This window comes from Sphaeramia orbicularis, chromosome 3 (assembly GCF_902148855.1).
Source record: "Sphaeramia orbicularis chromosome 3, fSphaOr1.1, whole genome shotgun sequence".
Classification (NCBI taxonomy): Eukaryota; Metazoa; Chordata; class Actinopteri; order Kurtiformes; family Apogonidae; genus Sphaeramia; species Sphaeramia orbicularis.
Genome location: NC_043959.1, coordinates 53,733,120 through 53,750,734, shown reverse-complemented (window position 1 = coordinate 53,750,734; position 17,615 = coordinate 53,733,120). Strand labels below are relative to the sequence as shown.

Here is a 17,615-nt window from a genome sequence, read left to right as displayed (position 1 = left end):
AATCTTATAATTTACAACTACAATTAAACAAACGAACAAACACAAACAAAATACTTTGTTCAGATATTGTGCAGTTTTGGTGTCGCAGGGCATTCCGCGCATGCCGGCTGACACGTCAAGTGCTGTCAAACGTCTCTGAAGAAGGCGAATGCTGATCACCGAAACTGCACAAGGTCTGAAGAAAGAAGTTAAAAACTTTGACTTAATAAGAAGACATGATACACGTTTTTGAGACAAATAACATACACTTCAATCGGACACTTATAATTTATTTTCCCAAGCCACGCAGAGCCGCAACATAAGGATGAAAGAGCCGCATGCAGCTCCGGAGCCGCGGGTTGCCGACCCCTGTTCCACATGCTTAATTCCAAATGTCCAAGTGAAGCCTCCTCACAAGCGGTGTTCATCATGCATGGGTCTTATGGTGTCATCATGCGCAGTATGGACATTCATGCAAATAAACTTAGTTGTCTGACGTTTGCTACAGCTTCTACTTGGACCAAATTTCCTCTGGGATATAGTATCTGTCCATCGTCCATTCATCAGTCTGCCTACCTACCTGACAGGCACTGCTCAGGGCCAATGTTTATCTTTTACGCATGCGCAGTGAGTATACTATGACGTTGTTTGAAAACAGCGCCAAACTAAAAATGACACTCTTCTTTTAACTGTGTTAGCTAAGTTTATGGACGCATTCATGATTTTTTTTTTTTTTTAAATATGTGAAGTTGTTCACAGTATGTGTGCGTTAGGAAACGTATTTTAGATGCATACGTGAACTAAAAGAAGCTCCGTGCTGTTACCTCAACCTTGTTGGTTAAGATAGCTTCGCCGGTTCATCAGTGGTTTGTTTAGCTTCTTTCTAGGTTAGCTAACTTAGTTACAAGACTGAGCCTAAACTGGTAAAGCTACAGACATGAAACCTGTCCGAGGGTCTAATAAAGCTGCGTCGAAAGCACCAAACACAAAGCCTAGAAAGAAGAAAACGGGACAGACGAAGAAAAAGGCAACGCAGCAACAGGTAATAAACCTTAGGCACCATTTTTGTACATTTTTCCTGTCTGATTTACTGATCATTATAGCTCTGTTACAGTTTATGGAATGAATTTTTGCAAGTTTGTCTCTTTATAGACATTTTTTAATGTAATATCAGTTATTCTTACAGGTCAGTTCCACACTACTGACACTGACATTTCAATCTCAGTGGACCCTCGAGTCAAAAATGTATACGCAAAACTGCTATAATATCATCATATATCAATACTTTTCCGTGTAAATGTCTTAAATAACTTCAGCTCTGCTCAAAACCACCAAATGTTCAATTATTTCCAGAACTTCAACCCTTTAAATCCTAGTCTGAGTACGTGATGCCACCTGTTTTATTAAAAAAAAAAAAGAAAGAAAAACACAAAGTATGAGATATTTTCCATAAAATTCATGGTGGAGGGATGTGGCATTGTTTTACATCACAATCTTGGATGTGTCAAACATTAGCAGTAACTGACTTTATTGCATTAGTAGTTTATATTTCAGTGCAGGACCCTCATGGCAAAAATGCCTCATTAACTTTAATTAAAATCCTATTTTTAAAATCTTGCATAAAAAAAATATTCATGCAGTGAAGTCAATGGTGTTGCTACGTTTTGACATATCTAGGCCTCTAATCTCCCCCCAGTAGCCCCCCCCCCTGTAATTTTTTTCATAAATAACAGTGACACAGTGACATAATGTGTTCAAACTGGTTTTTACACTTTAAAATTATGAGAATGATTGAGCTTTTAGTAGTTAGAGCAGATATGAAGTGGTTGAAGAGATTTATGCAGAGAATATATTAATATATGATGATTTTTATGGAAGTTTTTGTGCATGTGCGTTTTTGGGTAGAGGGTCCCCGGAGGGTTGTAAATGAGAGGGATACACAAGGGTTAAGACGGGCCACTTCCAGTTTAAATCATAGGTAGCATAGTTTCTGTGAATATTAACATTTTATTTGCGCTAGGACCTTCAGCATGGTGACCTTGGCAAGACCATTCAACCAAAAGCAGCACGAAAGAGGAAAGGTTCGAACTATTACCATAGTTTCCTGCTTCTTTTGATGTATAGCCTAGTAATTAGTTATGATAGTTGACTGCCCCACACATCACCCACACTCTTACCAATGTCTGTCATCTTCACTGTGCTTGTTTTATGTTATGAACAGCTGGATCTCCATCACTCCACAAAAAAGTCAAAGGTCAAGAAAACTGGAAACAGATGTCAAGGTCCTCCATTGTTGCTTTGGAGAACATAATGGATCTGGCAATACTGTGAGCTCCACTGTGCTATTTTACAGCTGAATACTTTTAGTATATGTGAGTCTAACTGATGGTATTTATAGTACGACGTTCTGACACACGTAATATAAAATTTGACTAGCTGGCGATATGTCACACAGCATCTGCCACTAAGTATGAATGAAATATCTATTGTGTGGACATTTCTGTGTTCATAGATCAACTCTTGCCTCAAGTCAAAGAGAGAAGAAAGAGATCCAGGAACAGTTGAACATTTTGAAAAAAAGGTGAGCAGTTTGTTAAAACAAAGAAACTGAGGCATAATTAAGTCAGGTGACTGGCTTCTTAATAGTAAACTTTTAACCAAACACTCTGATGAAGTATTTTAGGAACTGGAGCAGGTAATAATTGACTTGATTATTTTGGGCCATGACATTCTTTAAAGTTAGACAACACAAAGCATCATCAAATACACAGTTAGCACAAATATGATATTATTATTCAAATTAACTTGTGTACTTTTCAGCTTTATTTAATGATGTGTATCTTCATGTAGTTTGGTGATACATGAGTTTAATTTTAGGTTGATGTATGTTAGATGGTTTTATGTGCTAGTAGGTTTGATTATGGGTAAAAGTGTGTTTGAGTCTTGACTCCATTTGTTTTAAAGTAATACAAATTTCTCATCATGCTCAGGGCACACAGTGTGCCCTGGCAATGTTCTTTGCCTACTCACCCACTTCGAGATTTATTTACTGAACAAAACAGAGCTTAGGGTATGGTTTCTAAACTGTACCGCTTTCTCTAGGTAATAGACCTTGTCTCACTTACAGTGGAGAGGCTCTGGAGGAGAGATTACCCAGACTTAGCTCAGGATTTCGATTGGGATGTGGTGTGGTACAGCATTCATGAAGCATCTCACAATCCAGACCATCAGCAAATTCACTTTAATTTCCTACACAAAACATACCTCACCCCTGTTAAACGCCATCATATGAAAATTATTAATGAGCCATGTTGTAATTTGTGCTCATTGAAAGCTCAGGGCACATTTATTCACATGTTTATGGACTATCCTCCTGTCTGACAATTCTGGGGCAATGTTGCATCCAGACTATCTGAGCTGACACATGAAACAGTCCCTGTAACTATATGTGTGTCGATGCTTAATGATTTGTCAGTCTTTAACATTTCTAAACTCAAAAAGCGAGTCATCTTTGCTGGACTGACAGCAGCCAAGAAAATGATTGCAACTTGCTGGAAGCCACCTCATTCTCTAACTATCCAATCTTGGATTCTCTCCTTTTTGGATGTCATATACATGGAGCTTTCAACAGCTCAAATTAATGGTGCTAATGAAAGCACTCTAAATACCTGGCGTAGCACTGCTGACTCTTTGAAAAAAATGCTGTAAGTTAATTTTGCCACTGGCTCTCTCGCTTTAGTGCCACTAGATGTCAAGTCCCCTCTTTCTTCTCTTTATATGTTTGTGTCTGTATGTGTCTGTATGTTTTGTGTGTATGTGTGTGTATTTTTGTAGATTATGTATGCATTTTTATTTTTTGAGTGTGTAATTAACCTTTTCTTTTATTATCATCATACTATCACTGTGTTCTATGGTATCCCATGACACGTTCCTGTGTCTTGAGCCCACTGTTGGTTTTCTTGATCTGAGAATCCATTCCAGTAATCCCCTGAAATACCTCTGCTGGACGTCATTTGTTAAATGGAAATGAAAATAAAAATTTGATTGCAAAAAAATAAGAATTTCTCATCATGAAGCCCAGCTACAGTCTCACAGTGTTATTCCTGTTATTCCAACTAACGTTTTTGTTAATATCCAAACTTTTTGTAGGTTCATAGCTCATGCTGCACAGCTTAAGGTTCCAGTTAACAAACAAAAAGAATTAGAGTGCTCATCTCATCGACACCAGGATGAGACCAAGAAATTTGAAGCTGGAAAGAAAGCTCTGAGCTCCCTAGAGGTGAGAGGGCCTTTATAAGGGTTAGACTATAGCCTCATGGACATGTTTTTAACTATGGTCAGAGCAGGAACAGGTGATAATCACTTCTTTAAACTGGAAGTCAGTTTGTACTATTTTGGATGATCTGTTTCAATAATTTCTAAGCAAATTTTCTGAACATTTGCTCATATTTGGATTTAGCTGTAAATGTGGATAGATAATGGTAAATAACATGTTTTGGCATTTTGTAAACTAAATGTGTGTTTTACTCTCCAAATTGTCCAAAATTCACTATGAATAAAAATATATTGAATAGTTCTAATTATGCTCAATGGCTTAATCCAAGAGATTTGTAAATACGCGAAAAACGGAGTGTTGCATCTGTAACTGCATTGAGTCAGGCATGTGCACGTCAGTGTGTTTAGTAAGATGTCATATTTCAAAGAAAACGGTGGGTGTAATTTACTGAATGTCTCACTGTATTTGTGGGTTTCCAGGAAAACTTGAAGTCTGTTTTGATTTTATTGGAGAAGACAGAGGAGGAGACTGTAACTCTAGAAGAAAGATGCAGAACCCTGAGAGACCAGCTGGAGGGGCAGGAGGAGGAGGCTAAAGAGGTGCGAACAGCTCACAAAGGGACATTCATGTACTTTAATGTAACGATATAAATGGTCATTGATTAGTTGAAATTCTTACATTTTCTGTTTTTTAGAAAAGTCTGAAATTAAGCATAATATTTGTTCAGGTTCTTGTTCAAATTAGGTCTTGGCAATATATCAAATTAATTCAGTTAATCAAAGTTTTGCTTAGTTTGTTAAATATGTTTAAATTGCAAAATCAGGATTATTTCTCTGCAGAGCTTTCTTGTTCAACACTAATTCAAAATTCAATCTGTTTGCTTCCTGTTGTATGTTAATTGTCAATGTGTTTCTCTGGTCATATATGGCATACAGTTTTAGTTAAAAAAAAAAGTATTTTTACATTCATCTCTGTGTTCAGTTTATATAGTTAAAAAAATCAATTAAAATCGGACATTGTCAATTACACTGAAAAAAACTGAGATGTGTTTTTTTTGCCAGTGTCTCCCAGCTCTAGCTCAAATGCAGGAAGATAAACTAATGTCTTACTTACAAGACAATACCAAATTAATTTTTGCTTAAATATTTAATGTTGGTCATATAGATATATTTCACCCAGTCTGACCTCGGAGCCACCCAGCCTGTGTGAATCAGACCAACTGCTAAAAGTCTCTCTTGATGGTACTTCTGAACATTCTATTGATTTTGACATTAAGGCCTTCTCTTCCAAACTGGGGCATTGGTAAGACATCAAGTGCATTCTTTGCCTTATGTTATGAGGAGAGGGAACTGAAACCAGAGTTAAACTCAGCAGTAGGTTTTATTTCAAAACAAATGTGGTTCAAGATAAAGACTTCCATGTTTCAGTGAATATCACTTTTTATCAGTGTTACAACAAAACTAAAACAATTATTCATAACATTAAATTTCAGCACCAAATTACTTTGGGCCTTAACATTTTTTTGTTGAGGAAAATGCTTAACAGCAAAATCTGCTTTTCTAAAATATGACAATTATTATTTTTTTAATAATACATTTCTATGAATTTACACTGATGAACATGTGTTGTAAATCTTGCTAGTTAAATTGGTCATTTTGTTAGAAATAATGTCTTTTTTTGTCCCAAAGAACTGTTTGTTCAACTTACATCCTACACAGTATAAGGATTTCACGTGATGAAAGATAATGTTGAAATACTACAATGATGATTTTGGTATAGATTGTGAATCAGCAAGAATTTTATACTATAGTATTTCCATTATGATTCTCAATATTAGTCTGAGAGATCCAGATATATACCAGAGGTTGCGCTAGACATTTTTATTGTCCGTCATTTTGACGGACAATTCCGTCATAACATATTATTATCCGTCATTTCAAATTTTTATTTTTTAATGATAATGAGATAAATTTAGTAGTATTTAATGTTCAAAAACATCTCAACGATGCAGCAACTGTAGTTGCTGCTGGCTGATAAACCAACGTGATATCACGACTCGCATAATTATATACGCCACTTTTAATTGGTGTGTTATCATGTACTGAGGGTTAGGGTTCAGGTTATGTGAACCAGAGATCTACGCACAAATTGACATGCCATCAAATAACACATGAAAGGTAGAAAATGTGTACATATAACACACCAAATGCCACTGGCGTATTCCTTGCTTGTCCGTCATCCTTCACCGCATCAGTCACTCTTTTTTCACCACGTTTATCAGTGCCATCACATTTACTGGGCTTTCTAAAATAACTAAGGAGACTCTGCTGTCTTCACAGTTTGCACTAGCAAAATAGCATCTAATTTTGGCTAAAGTCAGCTAAACAACGAGACAAGACTGGACACTGACTGATTAATATGCACACTCACCATGAACTGGACAGGGGTCTACTACAGGTGAACTAACCCACACAGGGGGTCTACAACAGGTGAACTAACAGTGAGTCATTTGACTGAAGTACTGCTGTTGTATTCAGTGTAGTTGTGAACAGTGGTGCTGTTGGTTCTACACAGGTAGGATGCTGTTATGGACTGTTTGATGCCTTGTTAAGAGAGAGACACACTAGCGATCCTGCAAGCAGGTTCTGTTCACAGTGTTGTGTGAAAACTTTCTTTGGTAGATTACCATCAGTATTTTAATATGTCAGAATGACGGGCGGCCTTCAGAATTTTCCGTCATTTAAAAAAAAAAATCCGTCAATGACGGAATATTTTCGGTTAACGCGACCTCTGATATATACTGATTTATCTGCTTTTGTCATGTGTTTGCATTTCACACAGATGTTTCAGATAGCTGAACAAGCTGTTCTCAACCTCCCTCCTCTCCTTCCACCCAAGGGTGAAACTACATTAGAGGTGAAACTGAATCACACACACACACACACACACACACACACACACACACACACACACACACACACAGAAACACAGTGTTTGCTGGACAGGTCACTGTTGCACTATGGAAGTTCTCATTATTTAATTGATTCACATTATTTTTTGTGAATAAGATGTAGTAAAATGTCTGAGTGTGCACTTCCTCTTTAAGGGAACAGGAACATCTAAAAACATGTTCCTTGTGGTGCAATTTCTTTTCAGTATTGTGAAAAAATATGAAACCAGTCTTTTGTAAGTCACAGAGAGGATGTGAGTCTTGGCTGCAGAGAGAAACTGTGTTTTGGTTTGATTTTGACTCAAATCTCTCATCCATACTGCACATCGGTCATCCTAGGTTCTAACATGTTACACTCTTGTTGAACAATATTCAGAGTATATCAAAAAAAAATTGAACACTGCAGTTTTTCTCAAATATTCTGCAAACTTCAAAGCAGGAAACCATGGAGATCCACCTTAAAAACAATAGCTAATGCAGTAATTGTACTGCAGAAACAAGTGATACGAATCAGCCATAAAGCTGATTGTTGCACACACAAAACTCTACTGTTTCTAAATTCCCATATTATGAAATTCAATGGCTTGTTTTATTACAAAACTGTGCAAATAATGTTCCCAGACTCGGTTCAAAAGTTCTTTTTTATACGGAAAGCAGGTATGTTTTCAGAGGTATTTGTATGTTTACTGTACAAAAAGCCATTAAATGTATAAAAAGGTGTATTTCTGTGATTGGGGTTAAATTATGGAAAGACATGAATATATATTTAAAGATGTGTAATTCATTAATAGTTTTCAAAACATTGTAAAGATATTTTTGAGGGATACAAGCAGGAATGAGTTTTAATGTTTTGATTGGTCGCCTAAAACTAATTTTAATTTGAATGTAGTTATATAAGCATTTAGCTTCTGCCTGAGCCTGTTCATTCTCAACAGAATTCACAGTCGATTGACTTAAAATCAAACTCATTGTTTGTATTTTCTGTATTATGGAAGATGACTGAATAAACTTAAACCTAAACCTAAGATGTCACCTTTGAAAATCAGGTCTTTCAGTAACTTCTCTTTGTAACTGCACATAAGTAAAACAGCTTCCCCAATTTCTTTTTCCAGTTTCACTTCAATGTTGAATTTGATTTTAATGTTGGTCATATCCTGATGAAAAGCAAAACATAGTATTTGACATGCAAACAAGATACTCATTCAACCATAACATCGCCTTCATTTGACTGTAAAAAAATATGAGCTATTTCTAAGTTCATCAGACAGAGCAGTTTGGGTGAATCAACGCAGTGAGAGGCCCTCGACTCTGCTGTTGTCTGAAATAGACCAATCAAGCTAAATGTATTAGTTTGATCAAAAAATGAAACTGAATCAGATTTGATCTGCCTAATAAAACAGGAGTGTTGTAAAGAATTAGTCAAATTTGTGATTATTGTTCTACATTTTATCATATCAGATGGGAATTAGTGGAGCCATCAACAGTCACTCATAGGTGGAGGAGTTCAGGAATGAGCTTAACAGACTGAACATCAATACCATTATCATCAATACCATCAAAACATCAGCAGGATCAAAACATGGTTAAGACTGGTTCAAGACAATAACTATGAGGCTCCTTGTACTGTTTAGTGAATATAAGGTCTTAAAGTGGATCAAAGATACCTTGAAAAATGCCTTGACGTCATAAAACTGGCTTCTACAAACCTGCAGATGTCATGTTACTGGAAACACCTGTGATACATACCTTCATAACAATACATGTGTTCTGATTCTATTTCTATTTCCCTTTTTTTTTTTTAGCTGCCCTGTTAAGTATACAAAGAAGATTTCAGTGAAGTGTTGTAATTTATTGTTTTGTTTTATTCAGAGTCGGATGAAAAACATTATACCAGCTGCTGACTCTGAGACCATGGCCAGAAAATTGGGAGAAATCCTGCAGAACGCAAAGGCCATCCAGGACGCCCAGGAGCTGCTTCTACAGGCACATAAACACGCTGATCAGCTGTTCAAGCCCTGACTTCATCCCAGTCAGCAGCACTGCACACACCTATTGTTATTTTCCCTGAACACAAGACAAAATGTTGAGTTTAATGCGTCACAAATGTTCACTCATGTTTGTAAGTATAATGGATGTGAGAGTAAAGTTTCATTCTATTATTTTCAATTCCAGAACTTGTCTTGTGGCCAAAGATTCAAGACCAGTATGTTTAGAGTTTTTGAACTTAATCATTGTATTCGAGAATCCCCTTTCTTTATCATATCTCCACATTTAAACTGTGAAATATGAGTGACTCATTATGAGAAAAACAAACCACGTATAATTGTCAGGATGTTACTGAGCCTGACATTTGTATTAAAGCTTGTTTCAATACCATGACTTATATCCTCACGGTTTAGTGATGCTTTGCAGAAGAAAAGACAGAGGTGTGACAGCTCATATATTACATAGTGTAATGTCAAGCAAATATAGTAGGTCTGAAATACTGCTTTATGCTAAAAGTCAACCTAAATTTATTATGATGTATTGACAGTATAATAAATATGTGCAGACACTTCATTTCCACCACAAAGAAAAGCCAAAAAAATATATATATATACTGTGTGTGTATATATATATATATATATATATATATATATATATATATATATATATATATATATATATATGGATGAACTTTGTGTTTATGCTAACATTCTCCTTCACCTTAAACCTTAGAAATACAGTATAGTTTCAGTTCATCTGCTTTTCTTCCCATATTTAATGTCTCCAACACTTATGAAATGGATGGATGTAAAATGCTTATGAGATGTCTTTACCCTACCTTACTATATCCACCTCTCCATTCATCTATCCATAATTCAAAGCACACAACTAAAGAAACTTTGATACTGTAGAAAAACACTCAATATGTAAATGACAGTAACTGTAGTTGTATTCATGTGTTATTTTGTACAACTGCATCTACTGTATATATGGCCTAAATGTATACATATATCAGACAAAAATCTGAATATATCTACTTATGTGTAAATAGTAACAAGACAGCAAACAAAATAAATAACCTTTCTGCTCAAATAAGAATAGCCTGTTTTATTTAATGTATAGTTTGATTTGTCTGTCAAAATCCTTAATTTTGTCCACAAAGTGTACCATATTTATGCAATTTTTTGTCTTTTTTTTTGAAGCAGAGAGAATTTGTAAGAGGCATTGACTGAATACTTCTAACCTGTTCAGCCCTAAGCCCATTTCCCATAGCCGACCAGCTGACAATGACACTCCCAAAATGCATGGAGAATATATCATAAACAATGTTTTTCCGCAATAAATTTGGGTTGAAAAGAAACACCAATGAGATTGTAGAAGTATCAGAATCATGATTGGATGTACTGTTTTTGGAGCAAATGTAGATAGAATGCAACAAAAAGTTTAATTTCCAGCTCTACCTAAAAAAAAACAGTAATTAGGACAGAAAAAAAAAACACCTTGGTCAGAACAAGTGAGAATAAATGGTTACGAATTGAAGGTTGGCTTATGTACATGATTTATTGTAAAAAGAAAATAAATGCTACAAATTATTTAACAGTTTCATTCTTTTCGTCAACTATCACAGTATGTGCTATTGTGAACATCAAAAGGTATTTTAGCATAGAAAAAGTCCAGTCATAGATTATACATTCATAATGGAATGATAATCTTGCAACAAACAGAACATCCTGCTTCATCCTCATCACAAGTCATACACCACATGGACAAAAGTATTGGGACACCTCGAATTTAGGTTTTACTTTTCTAATGGGTCTGGACTACAAATCAATAATGACAAATGTCATAATAAAAAATTATATTGTGATGAATATGCATTGCATTGGTTAGTTTTGTTTGAATTATTACCTTTGCTTCCAAAATGCCTCACAGATGGTTTTTACTTAATTTCTCTCAACATTGAATTTTTTTTTCATCTGTGACTATGACTTTAAATGTTCTATCTCTAAATTTCTGAAATATTTTTCATGCTCTGACTGTAAATAATAATTTTCTACCACAACTAACCATCTACTTTCTTCATATCTCCCTTAGGAAGAAAAATATCCTATTAAACTTTAAGAAAATATTGATGTTTATAAACTACAGTTGCAGAAAAAATTATTAGACCATCAAAAGTCATCAAAACAGTGGTTATGTAATCAAGTACTAACTCCTGTGTGTATCATGTGACTAAAACAGACAGAAAAAAAAACATGGAATGCCTAAAAGCGCAGTTTTTGGCAGTACAATGCCATAGATATTGATGCAAGAACTTAAGGGATTTTGATTATTATCAAGAAAACATGGAAAATGGATAGATATCAGCTCTTAAATAAAACTCTTATGAGCTATTTTTGTTGTTTTCATTATATTTGTCCAAACAAATGTACCTTTAGTTGTACCAAGCATTAAAATGAACAAGAAATAGAAGAAAACAAGGGGTGGTCTAGTAATTTTTCCCCAACTGTATATGGACAGAAATATTGGGACACATCATGGCTACAGCTGTAAGATGTCCTGTTCATGTTAATTTGAGATATAAACATCAATATTAATAATCAATATATGTATCACAATATAAAATTATATTGTCATTTGTTGTTATTGTTTTGTTGCCTAGACCCCTGCTAGAAGAGAAACACCTGAGTTCAATGTGTCCCAGTACTTTTGTCCATATAGTGTACGACTTAGTCAATTATGCTATGAAGCAAACGATATGTTAACATGGGTAATATGTTAACGGGATGTTTGTCTTCAGTCCTCGTAGATGTCCACTGTGGAGTTTTTTGGGTACAACCTGTGACATGTAGACACTGACTGAATCTGAGTCACAGCAGATGTTAAAGTCGATTCAGTGTCTACGTCCTTGGACCTCATGGAGACATGCTTCATCGTGCAGGTATGTCGTGTATATTGAGGAGATCTTCATGATTTGATATTTCCTTGAAGCCAGGAAACTGATGCTGTGTTCACTTAGGCCTCGAGGCTGTTTCCACCGCTGTATCCAAGAGGCAAGATGAGTCATGAATGAATTTTTACACCCAGTTATGACACTGCTTTTGGCATGCTGCAACAGAAACAGTATTCTTGAAGTCCGTCAACTTTATCTGATGACACCATCACTTTGTAAGTCACAGTATAAAAACATGCTGTTGCCTTTGGTTTCACTTGAATGAGTCGTATGTCTCCTTCCTGAACAACACGTCCACCTATCTGAATACATCTGGCTATTTATTCATTAAGTTTGTTTATTTTTAGGAGATCAGCCAAAGCAAATTGTTCATCACATTTTTTTTTCTCTGTAGTTGGTGATTAAATAGGTTCCTGTTGTTAAGCTTTTCAAGTACCTCCGAAGGAAGGATGAGGTCTGTAGGTGTGAAAAGCATGTGGTCCAACTATGACCCCTTATTTGTTCAAACCATTTATCCAGCTCATCTACAGAGGGCAAGATCACAGAATTTCTTCTCTGTTTTACTGTTGTTTTTAAGACCCAGTGCTGGTTTGAATCCTTTTGCTTCGCTTTACTTAGAACACCTTTTACTGTACAGACTGTATGTTTGTGCAAATAGGTGGTGCAGTGGTTGGCACTACTGCCTCACAGGAAGGATTTGCGTTCAGTTTCAGTGTCAGTCAGCATAGGCCTTTCTGTGTGAAATTTACCCATTTACTAGGCGAAATGGTCACTTTACAATTGTGCATCGGAGTGAATGGTTGTTTGTCTATGATGAACTGGCGACTTGTCCAGGGTGTATTCCACCTTCACCCATTGGTAGCCAGGACAGGCTGTGGCACCCCTTTGACCCTCATATGCACTAAGTGCTTCAGAAAGTAGATGAATGTCTGTGCAAACAGTCATTTAAAATTATATTTAAGATGTTCTACATTGTGGGCTCATAAATAGTCCAAAATTTCTGTGAATTTTAGGCTTTTAACAATTTGATTTATTGCTTTTTGCAAGCCTGTTGGGAATACTGAACTTGGAGTCAGCTGCATTTTCTGCTAGAAATGACTCAACTCAGGAATTATGGATATAAAGACTTTTGAGATGCATGGGAAGTCAGGTTGATCTGCAGTGTGGTTCTTCACTCACACTGGGAGCGCCACCAATGTCCTGGCATAGTGGGATGTAACACAGATCAAATAGTTTTCATAGTGGTCTCAAAAAGTCTGGAATTTTAACTTGTTGGAACATACAGAAACCTTAAAAAGGCACTGATGGTTTTATGCTACAAATACACTGAAGAGTTTTTACATCTGTGAGTTCTTCAGTGACTTCCTACGTAGGGACTCTGTGGAGTCATCATTGAAAAGCTTTTCAATCGTGGAGACAAGTGAAAGTCGGATGGCCCGGCTTAAGCCTCGGGCAGCAAACACATACAGCACAGGGTTAAGAGCACTCTTGATGTAGACCAGGTACAGGGCTATATATGTGCCTTTTGCTGCCCCCTTATAGAGGGCAGCCCGCTCAGGCCGACTCACAGCCAAGGCCCGCAGGAACCGACAAACGAAGTAGGGTACCCAGCAGGTGAGGAAGAAGAGCATGGTGAAGAAGAGCACATGGTACATCCTGGTCATCCTACGAGCATTTGAAGGGGTGGACGACGTAGGTGTTGGAGGTACTGCTTGTTGAATGCTGAGTAGAACAGCCAGGTTACTTCCCAAGAACATGAGTAGAGGCAAAATTAAACCTGCTACAGTCTCGGTCACAAACAGGGCCATGTAAAACCCCTCACTCTCCATGCACTGGTTGGTCCCATTCTTTTGTACCAGGCCTGCACTGAAGAGGTAAGGTGTAGACAGGATGATGGCTACCACCCATAGGATACCACAGGCCAGAGGAACAGCCCAATGGGGGCGACGCAGCCGAGCCCACACAGGCCTCAGCAGACACAGGCATCTCTCCAGGGACACGGCGCAGAGCAGGAAGGCCGAGGCGTACAAGCCTAGACCCCGCAGGAACACGATCACATGGCAGAGGACTACACCAAAAGGCCAGCTCCTATTGTGAGCCAGGTAGCCCAGCATGAGAGGAGTACGGAGGAGGAGGACCAGGTCCGCCAGGGCCAGGTTCAGCACATAGACACGGAAACTGCTGGCAGCTCGTGTCTCCTCGCCGCTGCCTCTGCGGACCAGGTGACGATTACGCCGCAGTCCAAGAACCCAGACCACCAGCCCATTCAGAGATACACCCACCTGGAGGAACCACAGAGGAATTCCAGTGTTAAGCAGTGTCAGAGAAACCTCTTCTGTTCAGCCTGTGTCAAGGCTACAACCCTGAATGTTGCATGAAAAGCCCTAGTTCTTACACTAAGGCCTACACATAGTCTCACATGAGAAGTCAGAATTATATACATTTAATGGTTGAGGAAAATGAGTTTGTCCTCTTTTTACTCTACAATTCCAATTATTACAGATGGAAATGTTCATAAAATACAACTTTAAATGCCAGTAAAACAGAATTTAAAGTGCAATCATGCCTTATTATTTATGTTAATATGGGTGTTTGTATTAATGCCATAATAACAATGTACGTATTATCTCACTTAATACACTCATTTTAATGGTGCACTGATGGAAATCCAAACATTTCTTGTTTGAATTTCAGCTGCAGGTATTTCAACATCACACATCAACCTGAACATGTTACTACTTGGTCAATAGTGACTCTTTAAAAGCAGAAATAATAATGTTAGAAATAAACAAGAAAAGCACTCAGAGAGCACAGACCTCTGCCAAGACAGAAGGCCCCCCCCCAATCACCACCAAAATTTAATAATTTGTTCCTTGTGCCAGTATCAACATTTCCTGAAAATTTCATGAAAATCCATCCATAACTTTTTGAGTTATCTTGCTAACAAACACACAAAGCTAAGTGATCACAATACCTCCTGGTGGAGGTAATGATCCCAGATAGCAAAATTCTTCTGGCCCAGTTCTGGCCCACACTCCCCATTTTCTTGTGGCCTGGAATGATGGCGTTTACATGGTGTGAGTCTGGCAGCCAGAAGTGAGCCAAACCCGGGCCAGAACTTAGTCAGATGTCAGCCAAAAATCAACCGGACCTAACTAATGTGCCCCTAATCTGGCCCGCAACTCATGTTCTCTGGCCTATTTTTCCCAATGTGACCCAAAGACTATGAATGACGGCCCTCTGCTAGCTGCTAGATATGAGCCATAACAAGACCATCAGTCGCACCAAGCCACATACATTATAAGTGATTTTGGCCAAATGTTCATCACAGTGAATTAAAATCTTAATCACTATTTAATTCTTCTTGCTGGAAAAAATGAGTGAAGCAGTTATCAGAAACCACAGTTGTTACTACAGCAAAAATTTTGTTAATGTACTTGTTAAGATTAGATGAAGCAGTTAAACTTCTGTGGTAATAAGGCTATGAAATGGGAAAAAAAAAAAAAAAAAACATTTCTCAAAATATTGTTTTAATGATATAAATGCAATTTCAACATTTTAGAAAAAAAAATTAAACCTATATATGTATACAATGATGAGCTGTTGCTACTAGAAGTTAACTATTTAACTTAGTTAAAATGTGGATAAATATTGAATCAAATTATACAACTAACTCTGGTACTGATTATCAAACAAGCCATGAAAAATGAAGGGGGAACTCATTTAACTTTTTTTTAGCTGTCATTTCCTTCTGTATGTTATCCCTGCTAATATTTCTGCAGATATTAATAGTGAGTACACCATTTAACCAGCCAGAGCAGTACACATGTGGCTCTGAATCCATGAAGGAATCCTCACCACGAAGATGAGCACGGTCACTGTGATTTCCACTCCTTTGGCTGCCTCCTGCCAAGAACTGTGTTGGTTCGCCTCAGGAGTCTGTGTAGCATTCATGTCAGCCATCGGGGTTGGTGTCTATGTTTATTTAAGCTGCTGGAACAGACACAATGTAGAGTAACAACTGCGTGAATCTGACTGAAAGAATGACAAAAAGTGCAAAGCTCTCAACAAAAGGTGGCATTTAAGAATCTGAAATTTAAACATGCTCTGCTTTGTTTCTTACTTTTTGTTTACTTCGTATTCAATATGTCTTTATTTATAGTTTTGATGTCTTCAGTAATAATCTACAATGTAGAAAATAAAAATAAAGAAAAAACATTGAATGACTTTTGACTGATAGGGTGTATATCAGCAAGAAACTCAGACGCATGTTCAGATTATTTTTTCTTCCATTTCTGACTTTCACGTCTCAGGAAACAAAAAATGTCTCACAATTACAGCCATCTCTCACCTTACTGTATGAGATAAAGGAGAATGTGCAATATGAATTGCACTTGAACATGGATTTCACATGTTGCTTAACATGCAAACAGCTGATGTCCACATTAAACCAACATGACACCACACACTTCCTTCCCTTCTTGCATTTCTTTTCATTTCACATCTTAGAACATCTTATTCTTCTGTGTCACAGTAAAATAAAGTAGACATTACACTGCTGCTCATAAAATTGGAATAATTCTGTTTTCAGACATATTCCTCTTTTTATTCCTATTTATACACATCATTAATAACCTTTGACCTGGTACAGTGAGTCCCACTTACACTTTATCTGTCAAGAATAAATCACATTGTCGCAATCATTTCATGAGAAGAGGTAAAAAATATTTTATTCCAATTTTACAGGCAACAGTGTGTTAAAAATACAAAGCATTTTTTTATGGAGCAAAATAAGTAAAGCCTTCCAGTCACACTTAGCACTGACGTACACATACCTTTATCGTACACATACTGAAAATTGAACCTGAATTACCCCCTTAAATTAAAAATATAATAATGGGTTGCTACAAGAGAACCTTCTATTTACGCCCAAATATGCTTTGAGTCTTTAGATGTGACTAATTACGGGCCTGATTAATACCTGCATACTCATACATGTACACACAATACTGGTGATAAGTGTTGTAATAACAGGTAATGATTAAGGAGAAAGGAATCTGCTATTTTTTTTGCCCTACAGCCTTAAGGACCTTGGCTAAATGTACGTACATCTAGACCAGGCCTGTTTACATGCAGCTGGAATGAGAAAAACTTGCATGCAAATAGTCCCGTGTTAATGCACACACCTCTGTTGGTCTGCACACAGTAGCAGTGCTGCCCTGAACCACAGTTGCTGATAACTGCTGTGAATGCCAGAAATAAAGCTAACAAAGGTCTGAAAGATGTAAAGCACACATTTACCATAATGTGAGTATTTGCTCTCTGTCTTTCAGGTCATATTAAAAAGCAGCTTCACATCATTTGGATGCTAATTTAAAAAGTCTGTGGCTTACCTCCTGTATTTGCCCTGTGTGTGGGAGAAGTGGAGCTGGAGATAAAGGAGAAGGAGTGCCTCCTCAACAGTATCGCCC

General features: G+C 37.1%; 2 protein-coding genes across 3 annotated transcripts; one reads left to right on the top strand and one right to left on the bottom strand.

Annotated features, from left to right (window-relative positions):
• Window positions 1-405: 405 nt before the first annotated feature.
• Window positions 406-9,792, top strand: cenpq (centromere protein Q). Its single transcript, XM_030130876.1, has 8 exons — window positions 406-1,021; window positions 2,000-2,060; window positions 2,201-2,306; window positions 2,492-2,560; window positions 4,129-4,258; window positions 4,735-4,854; window positions 7,097-7,171; window positions 9,075-9,792. The coding sequence occupies exons 1-8, from the start codon at window positions 917-919 to the stop codon at window positions 9,222-9,224; spliced, it is 816 nt and encodes a 271-aa protein (XP_029986736.1). The 5' UTR covers window positions 406-916; the 3' UTR covers window positions 9,225-9,792.
• A 1,932-nt stretch (window positions 9,793-11,724) lies between these two features.
• Window positions 11,725-17,615, bottom strand: LOC115437255 (C3a anaphylatoxin chemotactic receptor). Of its 2 annotated transcripts, none has more exons than XM_030160460.1 (3): window positions 17,538-17,615; window positions 16,003-16,137; window positions 11,725-14,426 (listed from the first exon to the last, which is right to left on the bottom strand). In XM_030160460.1, the coding sequence occupies exons 2-3, from the start codon at window positions 16,105-16,107 to the stop codon at window positions 13,482-13,484; spliced, it is 1,050 nt and encodes a 349-aa protein (XP_030016320.1). In that variant the 5' UTR covers window positions 16,108-16,137; window positions 17,538-17,615; the 3' UTR covers window positions 11,725-13,481. The 2 variants fall into 2 exon arrangements, with proteins under 2 accessions (XP_030016320.1, XP_030016321.1); XM_030160461.1 differs by having other exon boundaries at window positions 16,003-16,134; window positions 17,538-17,573.